At 36.1% G+C, this 17,970-nt stretch overlaps 1 protein-coding gene across 1 annotated transcript in view; it reads right to left on the bottom strand.

Moving 5' to 3' along the window:
• LOC149569226 (succinate dehydrogenase [ubiquinone] flavoprotein subunit, mitochondrial-like) overlaps positions 1 to 17,688 on the bottom strand; it is a 77,141-nt gene extending 59,453 nt beyond the window's left edge. The window contains exons 1-11 of the mRNA XM_089821976.1: positions 17,427 to 17,688; positions 17,178 to 17,345; positions 14,913 to 15,000; positions 14,351 to 14,497; positions 14,111 to 14,251; positions 12,499 to 12,584; positions 12,286 to 12,378; positions 12,132 to 12,195; positions 10,896 to 11,039; positions 10,235 to 10,422; positions 9,869 to 10,043 (exon numbers count right to left, since the gene is read on the bottom strand). Coding sequence (XP_089678102.1) covers positions 9,869 to 10,043; positions 10,235 to 10,422; positions 10,896 to 11,039; positions 12,132 to 12,195; positions 12,286 to 12,378; positions 12,499 to 12,584; positions 14,111 to 14,251; positions 14,351 to 14,497; positions 14,913 to 15,000; positions 17,178 to 17,345; positions 17,427 to 17,537 — 1,405 coding nt within the window. The 5' untranslated portion in view covers positions 17,538 to 17,688. The remainder of the gene's footprint in view (positions 1 to 9,868; positions 10,044 to 10,234; positions 10,423 to 10,895; positions 11,040 to 12,131; positions 12,196 to 12,285; positions 12,379 to 12,498; positions 12,585 to 14,110; positions 14,252 to 14,350; positions 14,498 to 14,912; positions 15,001 to 17,177; positions 17,346 to 17,426) is intronic.
• Positions 17,689 to 17,970: the final 282 nt, after the last annotated feature.

The raw sequence follows: 17,970 nt of genomic DNA, 5'->3' as shown, positions 1-17,970 counted from the left end.
AACGCTAATGCTCAGTGTGATTATTGTTCACGATTTCAGCAGAACATCAGCATAGCAAGGACATTGTGGAAGGGAAATAATGCAATGATTACTAAGTGGTATGCTGCAAAGATATTGAGTGTTATGAAAACCGTGGTTGGGTATTATGAAAGAAGTTGGGGTGAAAACAAGGAAGTCGGGTGATGAAAAAATTATGTCTTCCACCTCTCTCAACTTCATAATATAAGGAGGTTATATGTCTCTTTGGCTTCCAAGACGTTGTAGCATAAAAAGAAGAGACTTGGCTCTTAGACACCAAATAATATGCCAAATGTGCGTTTCGGTTTCAAATAAAGAATTGAATAAATAAGAAAAAGTATTTGAAAGGTTACAAATCAAAATAATAATATAAACATATTTATTTACTTGCACGTAAATATATTTTATTAAAATGGCACATATTGAATGTTTATCCAAAGTTGTACCTTTTAAATATGTATATCTAAACACATGTTTCATCTTGGAAGATTTATTTTATCTTCTTGTACATGCATTTAAATGTACGTATTAAATAAATAAAATCTTGTATAAAAATAATATTATGATGTCACTTTTAAATGATGTGGTGGAAAAGTCAACCAACAGCCATTTGAGGTATGCATTAACTAAGTTAAAATGATTAATATTTTAAATGTTTATTTAATAGCTCATGCGTGACTAATGGGTGTATCCCGTTATGAATTCGCTAGGTCCTCAACCAAGGTGATTCACAATTCATACCCATTTGCCCAGTGATGATGATGCTCCTGTGTCCAAATCTTTTCTGAAAATGCTTCCACCCCTTTGACGTGCTCCCTACAAGGAAGTTCTCCGCAATTAAATCATATTACCATAACAAGTTATTAATCATAAATAATCATAACGGCTAACCGTCTCTTCAATTCCATGAATTCATGATAAATAATCATCTAGCATGTTATCTTCACATGAAATTATAACAACTAACCATCTTACCATTTCACAGGATTATAACAAATTTAACTGTCAACTAACTTCATGTGAACCTCAATGGCTATATGAACATTTTAAATTGGGTTGAAAATTGGGATGTAATAGCAATAATTGGTTTTTGTGGGTATGGCCAAGAATTGCAAGATAGGTGCATAGGGATGCGTGCAAATGATGTTTTTTGACTTTTAAAGAGTGACCTTTAGCCAAATCGGGTTCTCTGGATGCAATTACATGTAAAGTGATTTACATGTAATTGTGACTTGATTTGAACATGCAATTAGGTTCAGAGGATGGAATTGCGTGTAAGTGGGAATGAAGAATGAGATTACATGTAAGTGCGGATGGAGGGTGAGATTACATGTAATGGCATGTGGAGAATGAGATGCAATATGTTATGGCATGTAATGGTGGATATGGAATGAAATGATGCACTTCATGAAAAAGTGAAAAGTGGAGTGAAGTGAAATGCACTTAAGTTCTTGGGAAAGAACTTGCAACTTCTTCCAAAAGAAGAAAAACGAGAAAGCAAGCAAACAAAAACTGAAAGCAAGCACAAAACAAACACATACCTTTGATCTTAGACTCAAACATGTCAATAAGCAAGTCGCTTTCAAGTGCAAATTCGAATTTGGAGTTTGCGGAAAATCTAAATGTGTGAAAATGAGAGTTTTCATCATATTTAAAGGTAAAATGCACTTTTCATGGCATATCTATGAGCAAGTGTGCAACATAAAGTCAATTTATGTTATATTTACAAAAAGTGAATGTCAACATTAAAATATAAGATGATATTTTAAATTATGCAATTGCATCTGGACAGTCTACCTTTTGGGCACTAAAATGGTCATATCTTTTGATTGCCAACTCCGATTTAGCCCTAAGATAGACTGAATTGAAGGGAAAGCCAAAAGCAATGATTTGAGCAAAACCAAAAGACCAAAAGCTAACAAACACACTCAAAAACGCTTAAAAGGACGGTGAAGGCTTCAAAAATCAAGCATGGGCTCAACAAACAAAAAAACTAAAAAGACTTGACAAAAGCCTTTAGCAAAAGGATTCATTATATCAATTAGAGTCAATTGATTGATCAATGTTAGCCAATTAAATAATGAACTAGCTTAGAAAAATGCAAAACTATGTTGGAAAAGTTTTGTACTATTACCTACATTTTGTGGTGACAAAATGCAGGACAACAATGTTGAAGGAGGTTGTTTTTAAGGTAGACATAAAAACAATCTCATTAAAATTGCTACCAACAACACAACATATGTGGAAGACAGAAGATTGCTTCAAATAAGGTATCCTACGCTCTTTGGAACCACTTGTGCAGACCTTGTTTTAAAGGATATAAGCAAAATTGATTGGGTGAGACTTTATATAATATGCACAAAATATTAGAGAAAAACATCTTCAATCACCCACAGGTTCTAAGTTTGATGAAAGATCACAACAGAGGAAGAGAGAGATTGTGTGATCAGGTGCCACATGGCTCTCAACTAATTGTCTAATATGGCAAAGCATTTCTAGTTTATTGACTGTCTCGAAGAAGATGTGAGTCAAGCATGGCTAAACTCAACTTATTTAAAGAAGATTGTTGGAGAGAGGGTCACAAAAACAATTTTTGATGATGTCCTTGCAAAGAGAGCTTTAAAAATTGTCAGGGCAACTTCAAAATTCAATTTAACTTTCAAATTGAATCCTTTAATTTTGAGCTTTACAAATATTTGTTTCGTTAGGTTGTATCTTAAATTTGTTTGTACTCTAAACATTGTAGGTAATAAAGCCACTAGTAAGGGTTTTGCACTTGATGAATGGGGAGTAAAACCCAATAGTGTACATTTATGAGGCCATTTGAAAAGGACAAACAGCCCATCCTATAATGACTCTTGTCGGGACTTTACTATATTTATCTTACATTTCTTGATTAGGGTTTGTGTAATGTCCCCATTTTAGCAGTTGACCAAGTGTGTGTGTGTGTTAGCCTTGTTCTACATGGTCCCGAGGGCTAACGAAGGGTTTAATGGGATCCTGGAGTGTTTTGGCCTACTCATTTCCAGTTTGGGCCAAAACGAAGTTGATTTACTCAGTTTCAGGCATACTTACTATTTTTAGTAAGTTGGCAGGACACAGTGCAGGTCAATTTTGGTGATTGGATTTGATACTCTTCGGTGAGAGCTTTCCGATGAGCTATCACTCGCATTATTCGAAGTCCAATTGCTAATACATTTTAATGCCTGAAGTTTTATTAAAGTAACGTCTAATTTAATTGTAAAATATTAAAGTGTTACTTAAATATTTATTTTATGGGGATGTGTACCCAAGGGAGACATAAGGGGTATTTTAATATATGTTTTATATACTACACATCTTTTATCCCACATTGCCCATATGAGTTGAACGGACCTTTGGAAATAGAATAAAAGGAAGCATTTGTGGCTTCATTAGCCAGGTTGAATATGAGAAGAAATTGGTGTGTGAGTTGCAGCTCCGTTCTTGGCATTTGAGGACGTCTATCCTCTCTTGTAACATTCTAGACGTCATTCCCTTAGGGTTTGGCATTTGGAATTCTTTGTTATTGGCTTCATTATCAGGCAATTTAGTTGCATTTCCAGCTACAGGCAGATTTGGTATTTTGCTCATATCTTCTTCACTACTTTTCCGACGCTTATGCCGCTTTGAGGGAATGATATTACGAAGGTAGTGGACTGATTGAAGGACAAAGCACTGTAGCAGCAAATTCGAAAGCATGGGCTGGAATATTATGTCAATACTGCTGAAGTAATTAGTGAGTTGATAAATCTGCCATGTATTTGGTTTTATGTATTCTGAAAATAACATTTTATTAGCAGCAGTTCATTTCCACTTTGCATATTATTGTAGTTTTTTTCTTGTTTGTGTTGTATGATACCAATTCCATGCACAAAACACAACAAACAAATAAACGTTTGATTTCCGGAGTTATAAGGGGTTTAAAACATTAAACGGAGAAATAAGAAGTTGAATGCAAACTGTTTGACAAAATTCCTTTCAGCAAATTGGTTTAGTTTTTTGGGACATCCAGGGGTGCCCAATACAGTGTGGATTGTAATGTCCATGATAGGATTAATCATTTATCTCATTAGATTTAAGTTATGTTCAACACTCATATCCAACCTTATTACTATTTCAACTCAATGAAGGAGGGAGTAGGTGTTATCCAAGTTGCCTAAAACCAATAACGAATTCCCTTAAAGTTTACAAGTAAAAGTTTGTATCATGAAAGCTATCGGAATGCTGACCCCTACCCTCTCTTGGGATATGGATCCATAGCTTGGATTTATACAAGCCCCTGCTTGGTAATACCTATGTCTTCCTCTTCTCATTTTAAAATGGTAATAGGACTGTGTCAATGTGTGTGTGTGTGTGTGTGTGTATTCTAATTCTGATATTATTATTATGATATTTATTAAATCATTCAAATATGTCATAGAAATTATTCAGATACATAACTCAGATATTATTCTAGTAACAATAATATTCTATAATCAGTATAAACTCATAGATAAAGCACACCAGCCATCACACAATGCTTGCCAACAAATTAAAAGATTTATTTGGATTCATTTCCTTTCTAATCTTTTCCTTGTGAGGAGTAAAAGTCTAATCAATCATCATTCTTCCAGACCTATATCATCTGCTGCAATTATGGATCTACTCCCGTACATTTCCAGCAGGACCAATAAGTATTAAAATTAGTATATCCTTTTTTCCTATTCGATGAATTGAATGATGGAGAACGTCTTCTTATATCTTGCTATTAGAAAGGATTGCAACCCTTCATAATAGATGGGAGACAACTCTTGCTAACTAATCCTCTTCATAACAACAATTAGATTTTATTTGTCATTGCCACCTAGCAGCAAGGAAGAGCCATAGGTGCAGTCTTCTAGACCAAACAAGGAGCCACAACTACGTGCAAGGACTCTACCCTCTTATTACCCTAATTTTTGCTACAACGAGGAAGACAAAATTACAGTGATACATAGGTACGCATTTCAGCCCTCAAACCCCACATTTCGGAGATAGGGGTGTCCCCAAGATGTGGAGCCTGGGACTAGTTGTCCCCTTGCCTCCAACAAGACATCCGGATAGAATGGAGATGTCTTAGTGTCTCTAAGGCATCTCAAGGATGCCCATGCATCCTTTGAGCATTTTGGGGACATCTACAATTCTCCAGGATACATCAAGTGCAAAGTGAAATTTTAAAAAAAATTACTGTGCTTGTTAGGGTTAGGCTTAAACCCTAGCTTGAGGTGGGCCACATCCATGCCCCCCTGCAAGCATATAAAACACCCTCAATTCCTCAATTTGACTCACGACTTCAATATCCATGCCACATTGTATCTACATTGATATGGATACAATTGGATACGACATTCATAAAAATATAATTCAAACAAATTTCTAAGTTATTATAGGATATTTTCATTACATTAAGAGCAATATAGACATGTAATTGCTACATAGAGAACTATAAGTTGATTTAAATATTACAATATTCAAAAAATGATAGAAATACTCTAGAAGATAATCCAAAAAATGGGTAGATGAAATAGAATAACATTTCATTTACCTTCCACATTTGGTGAAAGATTTTATTTATACTAACCAAAAAAAGTTACAAGATGTTTTTAATTAAGGAAAGGATGATTTATGTCAAATTTTAAAAAATACACATAGCTTCATCCACTCTCTTAAGAGATACAAACTCTACTCTACGAAAGCATGGAAGCTTGTGGCTATACATAGTGCACATGTACAAAGAGTCCAGCGGCACAGTAGAATGCAGAGCTAGAGGAGCCATCACAAATTGATGAGAATGTTGCAACTTCAAATGCAAGGCTCATTAGTGTTAGTTTAGTGGAGCTTGACCATGAGGAGTCCAATAGTTCTAGTTGATAAGGAGTTTTCCTTAGGAGATGATTAGAGACCTCCCTTCGCAACATTACAATTTTGACATTTTGTACTTGTTTTAATATCACACAACTCATTGTAATCATGTTTATTATATTATTTTTTATTGAAGGCTCCACCTTATGGCTTGCCTCTTCAGTTAAGAACCAAGGACTGAGGGGTATCCATTCTGCCAAATTTGCCTAGGGCATGATCGCAGCATCATCCCTTTTTGGGGGCCTTGCAATCAGCAAGACTTTATCTCTAGTGGGCTCTTCATGAACTGTTCAACTTCACCAGTAGACCAGGGGCCCTTTGACAATTGTATTTATGTTTATTATATTTTCACTATGATAGAAATCTTCAATTCAACAATTTCATTTGCAAATTGAAGTTTTATTTAGTATTTGCAATTTTCCTATTTACTAATTTGCTAAAGTTTCATTTGAAAAGTAATTCTCATGCGCCTTTTCATAACTCGCATTTTAAGTACTATATGTATATCAGCACCGCATTACAAGTTTCTCTTAGAAGAAAAAGGTTGCTCTCTAAGCCAAACACAAATCTTTTGGCCAAATTTGTCTGAGGCTTCCAATAGTTAAATCATGTGTATCCTATGTTACCGGATTCACCTCCTGCCAGGCAGGTTCTGGGTTCAGCTCACACTGGATGTAGGTACTGGTTCTGTTGGCCTGCGGGTCCCTGCAGGGCTCTGCAACTTACCAGAAAATGTTTTTTACATTACAGCAGGGATCTAAGTTAAAATTAGAGTTGAATGTTATTAATAATAGAGGGTTGTTGTTGTACCTTGGTACAATGTCAGTTCGTATCATTTAGATATGTAATGGTTTCATAATTAATTGTTGTTATGTATCTACTAGTTGCATCTGCTGTCATATTATAGCAGCATTTTTCTATTGATGGAATTGCTGCAACATACATGATAATTTGATGTATTCAGATTTCCCATATTTGTCTTTGCTACATATAAACACTGATCAGCATTTATTAAAACAGATAAAAATACTGTCTGCATATATATATATATATAGAGAGAGAGAGAGAGAGAGAGAGAGGATTTTTGTGAATTTTTGTACATACAACCCAAAAAAGAACCCAAACCTCCCAAAAAAATTAGAGAAAACCACAAACTGGATACACGAACCTGAACAAGGATCTGTAACAGAACTGGGAACTTAGAGTATATCAATTATGCAGTTTCCATGGCATTCACTGTTTTGTAAAATTTAAAGGGTGTCAGCTAGCAATTTCCTCTCTATGATTGAGATGTCTCCATAATTGACTAAGAATTTCAAGGGATGTAAATGTCTTTGGGCTTATACTTGCTAACTTCTTGTTCTCTTTGATTAGTTGACTGTCATGATATGTAAATGTCTTTGGGCTTATCCATTATTAACTTTATGTATATGTTATTGACTGTTATAGATATTATGTATATGTTATTGACTGTTATGTAAATGTCTTTGGGCTTATCCATTGTTACCTTTTCAAAGTCTTTGAAGAGTCTTTTACGACTAGCATATGGGATTTCTTTGAAGTTTCTTGAATTTTTGCAATATATTGGGATAGAATATGAGAACCTAGATGTAATGTTAATTCTTTGCTTTAGATTTGCAAGTGCTTTAGACCACGGCTCTATTTCCGACGCAGATAAGCAACAGCCTCAAATAGATGAATGAAAAAAAAATCAACAGATTAGTGTAGACTAGGTCCAACCAGTCCACATGTTTCAGTAACACAAACTTGTATGAAATCTTAAAAGAGCTCTTGTCTAATATATCTTCAGAGAACCATGATTTGGTATTCCCAGGTTGCAAATGAAGAATGGAAATCATAAGGGAATTAATTCAGAGGATATGAATCAGTTTCACATCTCTAGTTGCAGTGTAATCTGAACTACTGTAAAAGAGGTATACAGATCTACAAACCAGTAAGCCAAACTAAGATGCATTTAATGACAAATAATTAGAATTCGGGTGTGCCTAAGTTGCATGAGGGTGACCTAGTCTATACATCATTTCCCTTTAATTCTCCTATCAAGATCTTTATAGAATTCTCCTTGGTTCTATAAAGTCATACACGTGGAAGAGTTGCTTGTTCTTGTAAGTTGACATGCTAATGCCAACATTCTAATTATGAGTCTTGCCCACTTAATATAAATCAAAATGTATAGTGGGAAAAACAAAACATACTGAAATAGCTAAAGTTATTCTTGAAAAGAGGTAGCAATAAGCCTAGGAATTCCATTGACAAGATACAGGCACAAGTACACTCATTAATTCATTTATTTTTTAATTTATCATTGTTTTCATCTCTCCTCATTTATGGAAAATAAAAGGATCGCAAAGCTAAACAACTTAAAGGATAAGCTAGTAAATGGAGAACAACCTAAGTGATAATATCTAATTACACTTTAACTGCAATTACATTTGTATCCCTGCTGAAAGTTAGGGACTTATAGCCATCCCACTACACTCTCCTACCTCTACTACAATTATACATTTGTGAGAGATGAACCCCTCATAACTTCACCTCACGAGGCTTGGTCTAAGGATAGTTTCTGATAAGTGTGAAATCCTCCTGGTTAGATTATACAAGGCCATAAAATTCTGCGAAACGCTATAATCCAGAAAAACTCATGGAAAACTGACATCAATCTTAACAAAAATTGCATTTCTATCAGACTATCATTCCAAGAAGGAAAACATTTCATTAATTTTCTGTTTTATGCATATATTATGCCAATTTGATTAAGATAAACCGAAGTAACAAGAATCGGAATCGGACTGGAATCGGCAAGGCCAAATCGAATCGTGAATCGGCCATGAATCAGAATCGAATCGCCCACGAATCGGCAAATTAAAAAACCCTTGAAATTTAGTGAGTAACTTATTTCATAAACCCTTTATCGCTGATTCAATTCACCGATTCACAAAAAATTGTTTGGCTTGAACTGAATTGCCGAATCACCGTGATTCTAGGAACTATGAGATAAACACATGCACTTCCAGCAATTAATATTGTTATAATGATGGAAGTTATTGATAATTATGCGTATACAATGACCCCTAAAATATTGTCCAAACAGAAAAAACATGGATTGAGGCCATGCCCTAAGCGTACTCAATAGAACACAGAAACCCATTTAACCGTATGGACAAACATCTACTTGGCATGATATAAGGCACTCTTCTGAATTTAGACTTTCCTAGGATGGCCAACATTGCATGCCCCGAATTCTCCAATCATTTGTGGTGTGAGATGCTCAAAGATCTCTCTGCCTCCAGGTATCAAGGCAGTTGTAAAAATAATCATCACACTATGATCAACTATTGGCATAGAACAATGTCAATGACCATACAGGGAGTATAGGTGGGAGCTTTTTCTCATTGTCATATCTACAAGACTTGCAAAGAGGCTAACTCTCAGATTTCCCGAGTGATTATAGAGGGTTGCACTGCATACAAATCACGCATTTCCCATTCTTTGTTTTATTAACAGGGGTGGACCAATGGGAGGGAAATGCCAGTAACCGCTAGCCCTCCCTAATATTTTGGAAAAAGGGCTACATCAAGTTATCCAGAAGTTTGAAAGAACTGAAATATTAGCAGTATCTATGCAAGACAAACAACCAAAAAAATGTTGAACATCCAAAGCCTAAGTTTTTCATAGCAATTTTTTATAATATCACGAAATATATTAAAACCACACAATTGAATGCCCTGAGATAGAGCTAGAATTCAGATAATGCCAAATATATATATATATATATATTGTAATGCAATTAGATTTGCCTTATCATGGACCTCCAGAAATATGTGTACAAAACAATATCTTCAGGAACTGTGGATGCCTGGAACCTATCAGCAAAATTTTGTGGTAAAAACTGTTTACAGCCTTATAAACAGAAATGCCAAGAACATACCAGGTTTATATAGATCAGCAACTCTGTTGGCACAAGCTCGACCAAAGACAACAATGTCAAGAAGGGAGTTTGCACCAAGTCGATTAGCACCATGAACTGATGCGCATGCTGCCTCTCCAGCAGCCATTAGTCCAGGTACCACAGTATCTGGGTTATTTCCGCTAATGTGCGATACCTGCATATCAGAAATTTAATCAACAAAACTTGATGTAAGAAAATTTACTTTAAGATAATCACTAAGAAAAATCACCCAAATGTGTATACATAATAATTTTGCTTTAAAGGTCAAGCTTCCCAAAACAGGAAGAGAATAACTGCCCATAGCTATTCGAGTTGATATAAGCTTTCTTCGATATCCATTATTACCTCACCAAGGTGATTTGTTGGAATGCCACCCATATTGTAGTGGACAGTTGGCAAGACAGGTATTGGTTCCTTTGTGACATCGACCCCTGCAAAGATTGCTGCAGTTTCTGAGATGCCAGGAAGCCTCTCTTTCAAGACCTCTGGAGGTAGGTGATTTAAATGGAGATAAATGTGGTCCTTCAAGGGTCCTAACAAAAAGACATAAAAATAGTAACTAGAAGTAATTCAAAAAAAAAATTAAAAGTTATCAACAAGATAAGATAAGATAAGATAAATTTATTTATATCCAACAAGAGAACACAAGGGTCTAAGGGACTGGAAAGAGTACAACAAAGCAAATGCCAGCAGCGGGAGCACCAAACGATGTCCACGGAAAGAACAAGCAAGATAGCGAAAGAACAAAACAAGTAAAGATTAAATACTCCTCACAGACGAGAAGTAGTCCAGGAAATATCAAAATACAAGCAACACAAAAGGAATTTTTTACGTCTATAAGAAATGGAGATTTAAAGACTAGATTAGCATCTAAATGATATTCACCAAGAAACACGTCATCAAAATAAGAAACATGACATTGATAGAAGATACCAAAATTGTTCATACATCTAAAGAATCTCTTGGTTTTAGCCAAGTAGAGCAACAAATATTTGTCTACACATACCAACACCACGGCCTTCACGAATTTCCATGGTCATAGATCTGGACACAACATCTCTAGAAGCCAGATCCTTGGCAGTTGGAGCATATCTCTCCATAAACCTCTCACCTTCACTATTACGTAAAATCCCTCCTTCACCACGTGACCCTGAATTTTTGGTCAATCAAAACCACAAATTATATTCTGTACAAAAATCACCCAATCCCATTTATCATCAGAATGGCATATTCTCTAAGTGGCACAAAATTAAACATAGAACTAATGAATACTACCTTCAATTTATAAACTTTTTCAAATCTTTAAAAGTCAGATCCTCAATTGTTGCAGATATTATAGCAATACAGAGAGGACATTCTCAATACCAAAACAAGTGATTGTTTCCAATTATTTTCCAGAAAGAAAAAAATTATAGTAATGTCCAAGTGTGACCAAGAGTAGGTTAAATGGACTGCAACATACAACCATTACAGTAGCCAGGGACTAGAGCAAGAAGGGAACCATCAATTCAAAGCTTTAAAAAAAACGAGGAAAAGAAACAGAGAAATAGGCATGCATCAGCTGAAAAAACATGTGAGGGAAGGACCTTGTCAAAACTGTAAGCCAATTAAGACCAAGTAAGGGGGGCAAAAAAATCATCAGTATTTCAAGACACATTGGAGGATCCAAGGATAATATATCATCAATCACATTAGCCATACCAATGCAAAATCTGAGAATGCTTATTGGAGGAAGCCCAAAGTGAGTCGGGATTGCTGGACAATCCTAGTGAAGGCAGTTGACTCTGCATACAAGATACCCTAGCACTCAAGATCACAGAACTGCTGATAGTAGACAGAGGAGAGGTAATATAAAAAGCTTGGAATTTATAAAGGCATCTAATGGGTTATAGCGTCATTTATAATGAGAGAAATTTGTAAGAGCATCCTAGTTCAAATCCATTTACCACAATAAGGCAGACAGTAAAAAAAGCTCCTGCACAAATCTTGACAATGTGGTCCAAGCATAAGCGACACAACATTCAAGGCAGCCCATGACTGCATCCACGAATCTCCAAGAAAGAAAAACTCAACAAGACAGAACATATTATTGACATGGAATTGGGAATTGGAAACTAATAAACTATATGAAAATAAATTTTTGACATTGAAACTGATAAAATATATGTTTAGTAAACTAATGTTTAGGAGTAAACACGAATGAAGCCTGTAAAATGATTTACTTGTATGAGAAGGTTTGTACCTTCAGTGATAAGACAACCTGCACCATATATGCCCGTAGGATGGAACTGGACAAATTCAAGATCCTGAACAAAAAAAAGAACACCATGAACATAGCAAGATATAGCGGAATCAGTACTAAGTATTTATCCAATGGAGAATTCAATAATAATTACCTGTAAAGGCAGCCCAGCACGTGCAACCATACCATTTCCATCTCCAGTACATGTATGAGCTGATGTTGCAGAGAAATAAGCTCGGCCATAACCCTGCATCAATTGCAATGTCAGAAATTATGCAGGCATACGAATTAATTTTGAGCAGTATTAATGAAATTGTTACTTCAGTAGCTCTCGAAACAAGATCAATTCATTAAACCAATTCCTTACGCCTGTAGCTAAAATTGTGGAATGGGAGCGAAAACGATGTATTGTGCCATCTTCCATGTTTAAAGCAAGCACCCCTCGACAGGCACCTGCAGCCAACAAACATCAATGTGGAACATATTTACTTCATCAAAAATACAAGAAATCACATGAAAGACTTTTAAAAGAATCAATAATCAACAAGATTCTCAATAGTTTTAGACTCTTAGGGATTAGCATTCATGTTTGAAAAATTGAACTAATTTATTTAAAAACCAATCAAAAGCAACCAATTCATATCAATTATCAAAGTAGCAAATAGAAATTGAACATACAAAATACATTTTTTCATGGACAGCATTTGCCCTCTACAATAAAAGAAGCCACCCCATAGCTGTAAACCCTATCTATCATATGTTTGAGGCATTGAAATCCATTATTCATAAGATAGATGACAGATAGCAAGTGTTGGAGGCTTGTCTTTAGAGTAATATGTTTTGCTTCACAATATGGCTTATGTGACTCCCTCATAGAATAATTTCACTTTAAAAAAATTAAAATAAGCTTGTGAGACAAATTTGAATTGCTATAGCAATGTACATAGCAACAGTAACTGAGTGTATAGTACATCTTGGCCAATAACAGAAAATTGCATGCTAGGGCAGGAGGGAATTAATCGTCATACGGGAGCTTCTCTTGAAGTATGCAATTTCATTTTGAGCTCACTTGTGACTTTCAAGGCTCCCTATGGATTTCAAATAATAGGATGAGGATCACTGTCTTATGAAATTCCTCAAAACTTCCCAGCTTCTGTGCTGACCATGTTTATAGATCACAAAATGAGAAGAGCAATGTCCTCGTTAGCAGTAAGAACTATTTAACTTTTACAGAGCTATAAGTTGGCTAGAGATTGTTGCACAAGATTATAGAATATTCTCTACTTCTCAATTCTACAGTGTTTAACCTTGACCTTGTTGCTAAACAGCAAAGATAAAGGATGTATCATCCATGCAAAAGACTTTCCAAGGTCCTTAAATTATAATGTTATGATGTGGAGTAGAAAGGGTTATGACTAAGTGCATATCTCCATGGTTGTTACAGACCAGAATTGTTTTATTGTACTTCATATGCAAAAAGCCCTCTGTCCCATCCAGCATGATGAGCAAGTTTGTGACACCTCTCTCTTCTAAAGTTTTCAACAAACCTCCAAGTTTTCAGGTTACATTTCATGATAAATTCTGCATTATAAGGTCCCATATGTCCAGTTATTCCCTTGGACAGATTCACTGAATTCTCCAATCAAATCCCTTGTACCCAGTACATACTTTTAGACCTTTTAATACCATACAAAGCAAGTGTCCTTTCTTCACATGATGCTAGGTTAAAGTTTTGGGAAACCATTTGATAGATTAAAATGGCTCAGGCTAATTGTCTCATTTATGGGATACATTTCCAGGACCATGATTCTTATAATCAGTCTTCAGGCTAACAAACCAAACTGTATATCTGAAATCATTTTATTCTGCAGAAGAAGAAAAAATGCCACCCAAAATGGAGGAATTACTTTATGTAACAAGTTCCTGCAGCACACACAAAAGGTGCATTTTTTTCATTGTAACATCAATACAAGTCTTACCCTCATCATCCATGATAAGATCCAGTGCAAAGTATTCCACAAAGAACTGAGTGTTATGTTTCATTGCCTGCCCATAAAGTGTGTGTAGTAAAGCATGGCCAGTTCGGTCGGCAGCACAGGCACAGCGGTATGCTTGTCCACCTGCACCAAGAGTCATTTAATATAATTATATCAAAGAGACCCGGAAACAAAGCTTCCATGAATGATAGAGTAAGACAACAAAGAGAACTCCAAACAAACCTTTTCCAAAATCTAGACTTTGACCACCAAATGCACGCTGGTAGATCTTTCCATCTTCAGTTCTTGAAAATGGTAGTCCATAATTTTCCAGCTCAATAACAGCCTTTGGCGCCTCCCTGCACATATATTGAATAGCATCTTGATCACCTACACACACAAGTGAAACATATTTCACTTTCAATCTTATGGCTTTGCCTTTAACTAGATTTGAAAATCACAAAAAGTTGGATAGCAAGGAAAAGCATCTCTTTGTGATAATTTAATGAATGACAGACATAAATAATTCAACTTTTATAGTTTATCTAAGAGCATAGACAAAAATTCATGTGCAAAGTGCAACAATGACGTGCTACCCAAAAACAATGAAGCCCACCATTCCAAACCCAGATTGTGGGCAAAACAGAGAAAGTACTAGATACAGAGCAAACTAGTGGTAGTAGTACAAAGAATTTCAATTGTAATCTAAACATGGGTTCATAGCTCCCAGAATAAAAAGCATTGTCCACTATTCAAAAATAGCATGGAGGACTCTAAAAAGAAAAAATAAGTGATTAGGAATTACCAAGCCAATCACTTCCCTTTACTGTATCATACATGTGCCACCTCCAATCATCTTCACTCATATTTCCCAAAGCTGCATTGATTCCACCCTGCATATGCTTTTGGATGTTACTGATATTCTAATTATATAATCTAAACATCAAGTGTTGGCCAGGTACAATGCGCATAGACAAGATTTTGAGTATAGTTAGAATTTTCAAAAGATATATGCATATATGACAGAGGCTGCATTTTACAGCATGACTTAAGAATTAGTTCAAAATTAATAAATTTACATTTTAAATGACTGAATGGATCACTACTCGAATTCATCTAAATACAGAGCGTTTGCTTCTTTATTCGAGTTCTAGAAGTTTTTGTATTCAAGAAATCTAGGGCATCTAAACTACTAAAGCACAAGTACAAAAATAAGTTTTGTTTTCTCGTCCATACCTTTCTCTCTGCCCAAACTTGTTGCATAATCCACCATCATTTGAAAAGATTAAACAAATTGGATCATCCAATTTGTATGGAAAATACTGGTTTCTCAAAGTTCTAAATTTCTAGAGTATTCTACAGTCTAACCTACAAGAGCACAACTTTTAAAATCATCTCAAATTTCACTGCAAATATTTACTCCGCCTTCATTTGTTGTATAACCTGGTATCACTAATAAAAGCTAAAATAAACAAAATCATCATCTTTATAGAAAGCAATGAACTCTAGCTTCTCTCAATTCCAAATACTTAGGGCACCCTAAACTGATCTTCATTTGTGGCCTGGTTCAATAATATAAAAATAACCTTTTAAAAATTGCAGAATAAGAAACTATTTCCTTCACTTGATAAAGGAATTAGACCAATCAAACCTAATACAAATTTATGTGCAAATATTTTCACGTTGTTTTCAAGTATTTCATAATCCTGAATTATTTTTAGAAGTTATAATTTAAATAAATTTGAATAACTTCTATGCACAATAAAGACTCGTTGCTGGTGGAATATTTATATTTTTTATGGCACTCCCAACTTGTTTGAAACCTCCTAGCGCTGGGGCTAGGGTTTCTGGTTTGGGTGAAGGATCCCAAGATCGTTCAGCCCTCTCTCAATGCAAGGGCGATGGGGATGGCTTGGCAGACTTACTTAAACATTGCAATTTCAAAGGTTTGCAAAAAGGTGAAACTTCTGGAGCATGATGCATGAATGATGGTGACAAGGGCAGGGCACTGTCTGTGACATGGGGGACGAATCATGTTAGGCAGGAGGGTAGGGTTGCTGCTTCGATGCAACAGACAGTTATGCTGGTTGGGGCCACAGATGAGGATTGTAACAGTGGAACCCGTGGAAGTAATCACGGGATGAATCCCCATTTTGTGAATAGTGTGTGATGGGAAAACCAGAAAAGGGCATGGGCAGGGACATTGATACATGCAAGGCTAATGAATCCAGCTAGTAAGAACAATCGACAGGATGCAGAAAGGAAAACTGGGATATGGTTTGAAGTCATCGGCAAAAGGTGGGATGGTGTGCAATGGTTCGAGGTGTCTGGATGACTTGGACAGTGGGGCTGGTTTGGATGCTCTAGCTAGTAAGAACAATCGACAGGATGCAGAAAGGAAAAACTGGGATATGGTTCGAAGTCATCGGCAAAGGGTGGGATGGTGTGCAATGGTTTGAGGTTTCTGGATGAATTGGACAGTGGGGCTGGTTTGGATGCTCCAAGTGGCGGCAATAACTGTGAGGGGATATCAAGGGCAATGCACAGTCCCTTGACCGAAGCTGTCTCAGTAGAGCTCAAGGACGATATTGAGGTTGAAGTTAATCATAATGCAGCAGTCTTTTCAAATCTGGGTCTAATAGGACGCTATTGGGGTCTCTGGCTGAGTTTGAAGGACCTAAACAGCTGAATTTCAATGCATTGGGAACCAATCTTCGAAGGGTTTGTCCAAATCTATCCTGCAGCTAAAGGTTTCTTTATTGTTGTTTTTGAAAATGTTCAGGATGGAAACAAGATTTCATAGTCTAAGGGTTGAACCTAACAGTCCTTAGAAGTTTTGATCTTAATTTCTTGAGGGAGATCCCTAGAGATATCCTTTGCAGCTAAAAATTGAGCATAAGTTGAGTGCAGAAGATTTGCAGATCCTTCACCCACCATTAAAAAACTTCCCAGGGAGTTACCAACAGCCTCTAAACACGAATCAAACCAGAAGTGATCCTCGCTGTGTCTCAAAAAAAGTGTAAAGTAAAAATTTAAGGTGGTGAAGACAAAATTTAAACAAGCGATGCACCTGCGCTGCAACGGTGTGTGATCGAGTGGGGAAAAGTTTGGTAATACAAGCTGTGTTAAATCCATGCTCGGAAAGCCCTATAGCGGCTCTTAAACCAGCCCCTCCTGCTCCAACAACCACGGCATCGTACGTATGATCAACGATCGTGTAAGAAGAACGCCCTCCTGCCTGTACAAAAAATCAACGTCACCACCACGCACATTTCAAAATAGCAGCAAAAATAATTAACAATGGTTAACGAGCACATACCGACGAGGCATCTGAAGATGCCGATCTGGAAAATATCAATCCATTTTGATAAGATCGTTTGCTCGAAACTGCATAAGGAGAAGAAAGTTTCTGTGCAACCCTTCGCCACATTCTCACTGAACTTTCAAAATCCTCAGCCAAAAAAAATTGTTGTGGCAGGAAAAGATTATGCAGGTCTGCTATGTCTATATAAACAATTTGTCAATAAAAAAATAATGATCATGCGCTGCGACAATGTAAGCAAGTACGCCCGTGCGTTTGTGAGATCTACTGATAAATTATATGTTTAAAACCTGTTGAAGTTGAATTTGCCAACTAGGAAGAATATACGAGTCTTTACATTTCTAGTGGATATAAACGTGGCCACACTTACTAGTGTTTGCATGTAATTAGAACATCCACATTTTTGCCTTCAACTTGATGACGTGGGTTTTGGCACAATAAAGTTGCCCGTCAAAAATGATGGGTTTCCAACTAACAAATATTTTGATGAGAACTTAGAAAGAAAGGATGTTGTAGGCATAGTGTCATCCACGCCCACAAC

Source organism: Cupressus sempervirens, chromosome 3 (assembly GCF_028749045.1).
Source record: "Cupressus sempervirens isolate cs-2001-9-10 chromosome 3, ASM2874904v1, whole genome shotgun sequence".
Taxonomy (NCBI): Eukaryota; Viridiplantae; Streptophyta; class Pinopsida; order Cupressales; family Cupressaceae; genus Cupressus; species Cupressus sempervirens.
The sequence above is the reverse complement of the archived record's forward strand: the minus strand, read 5'-3'. Positions and strand labels throughout refer to the sequence as shown.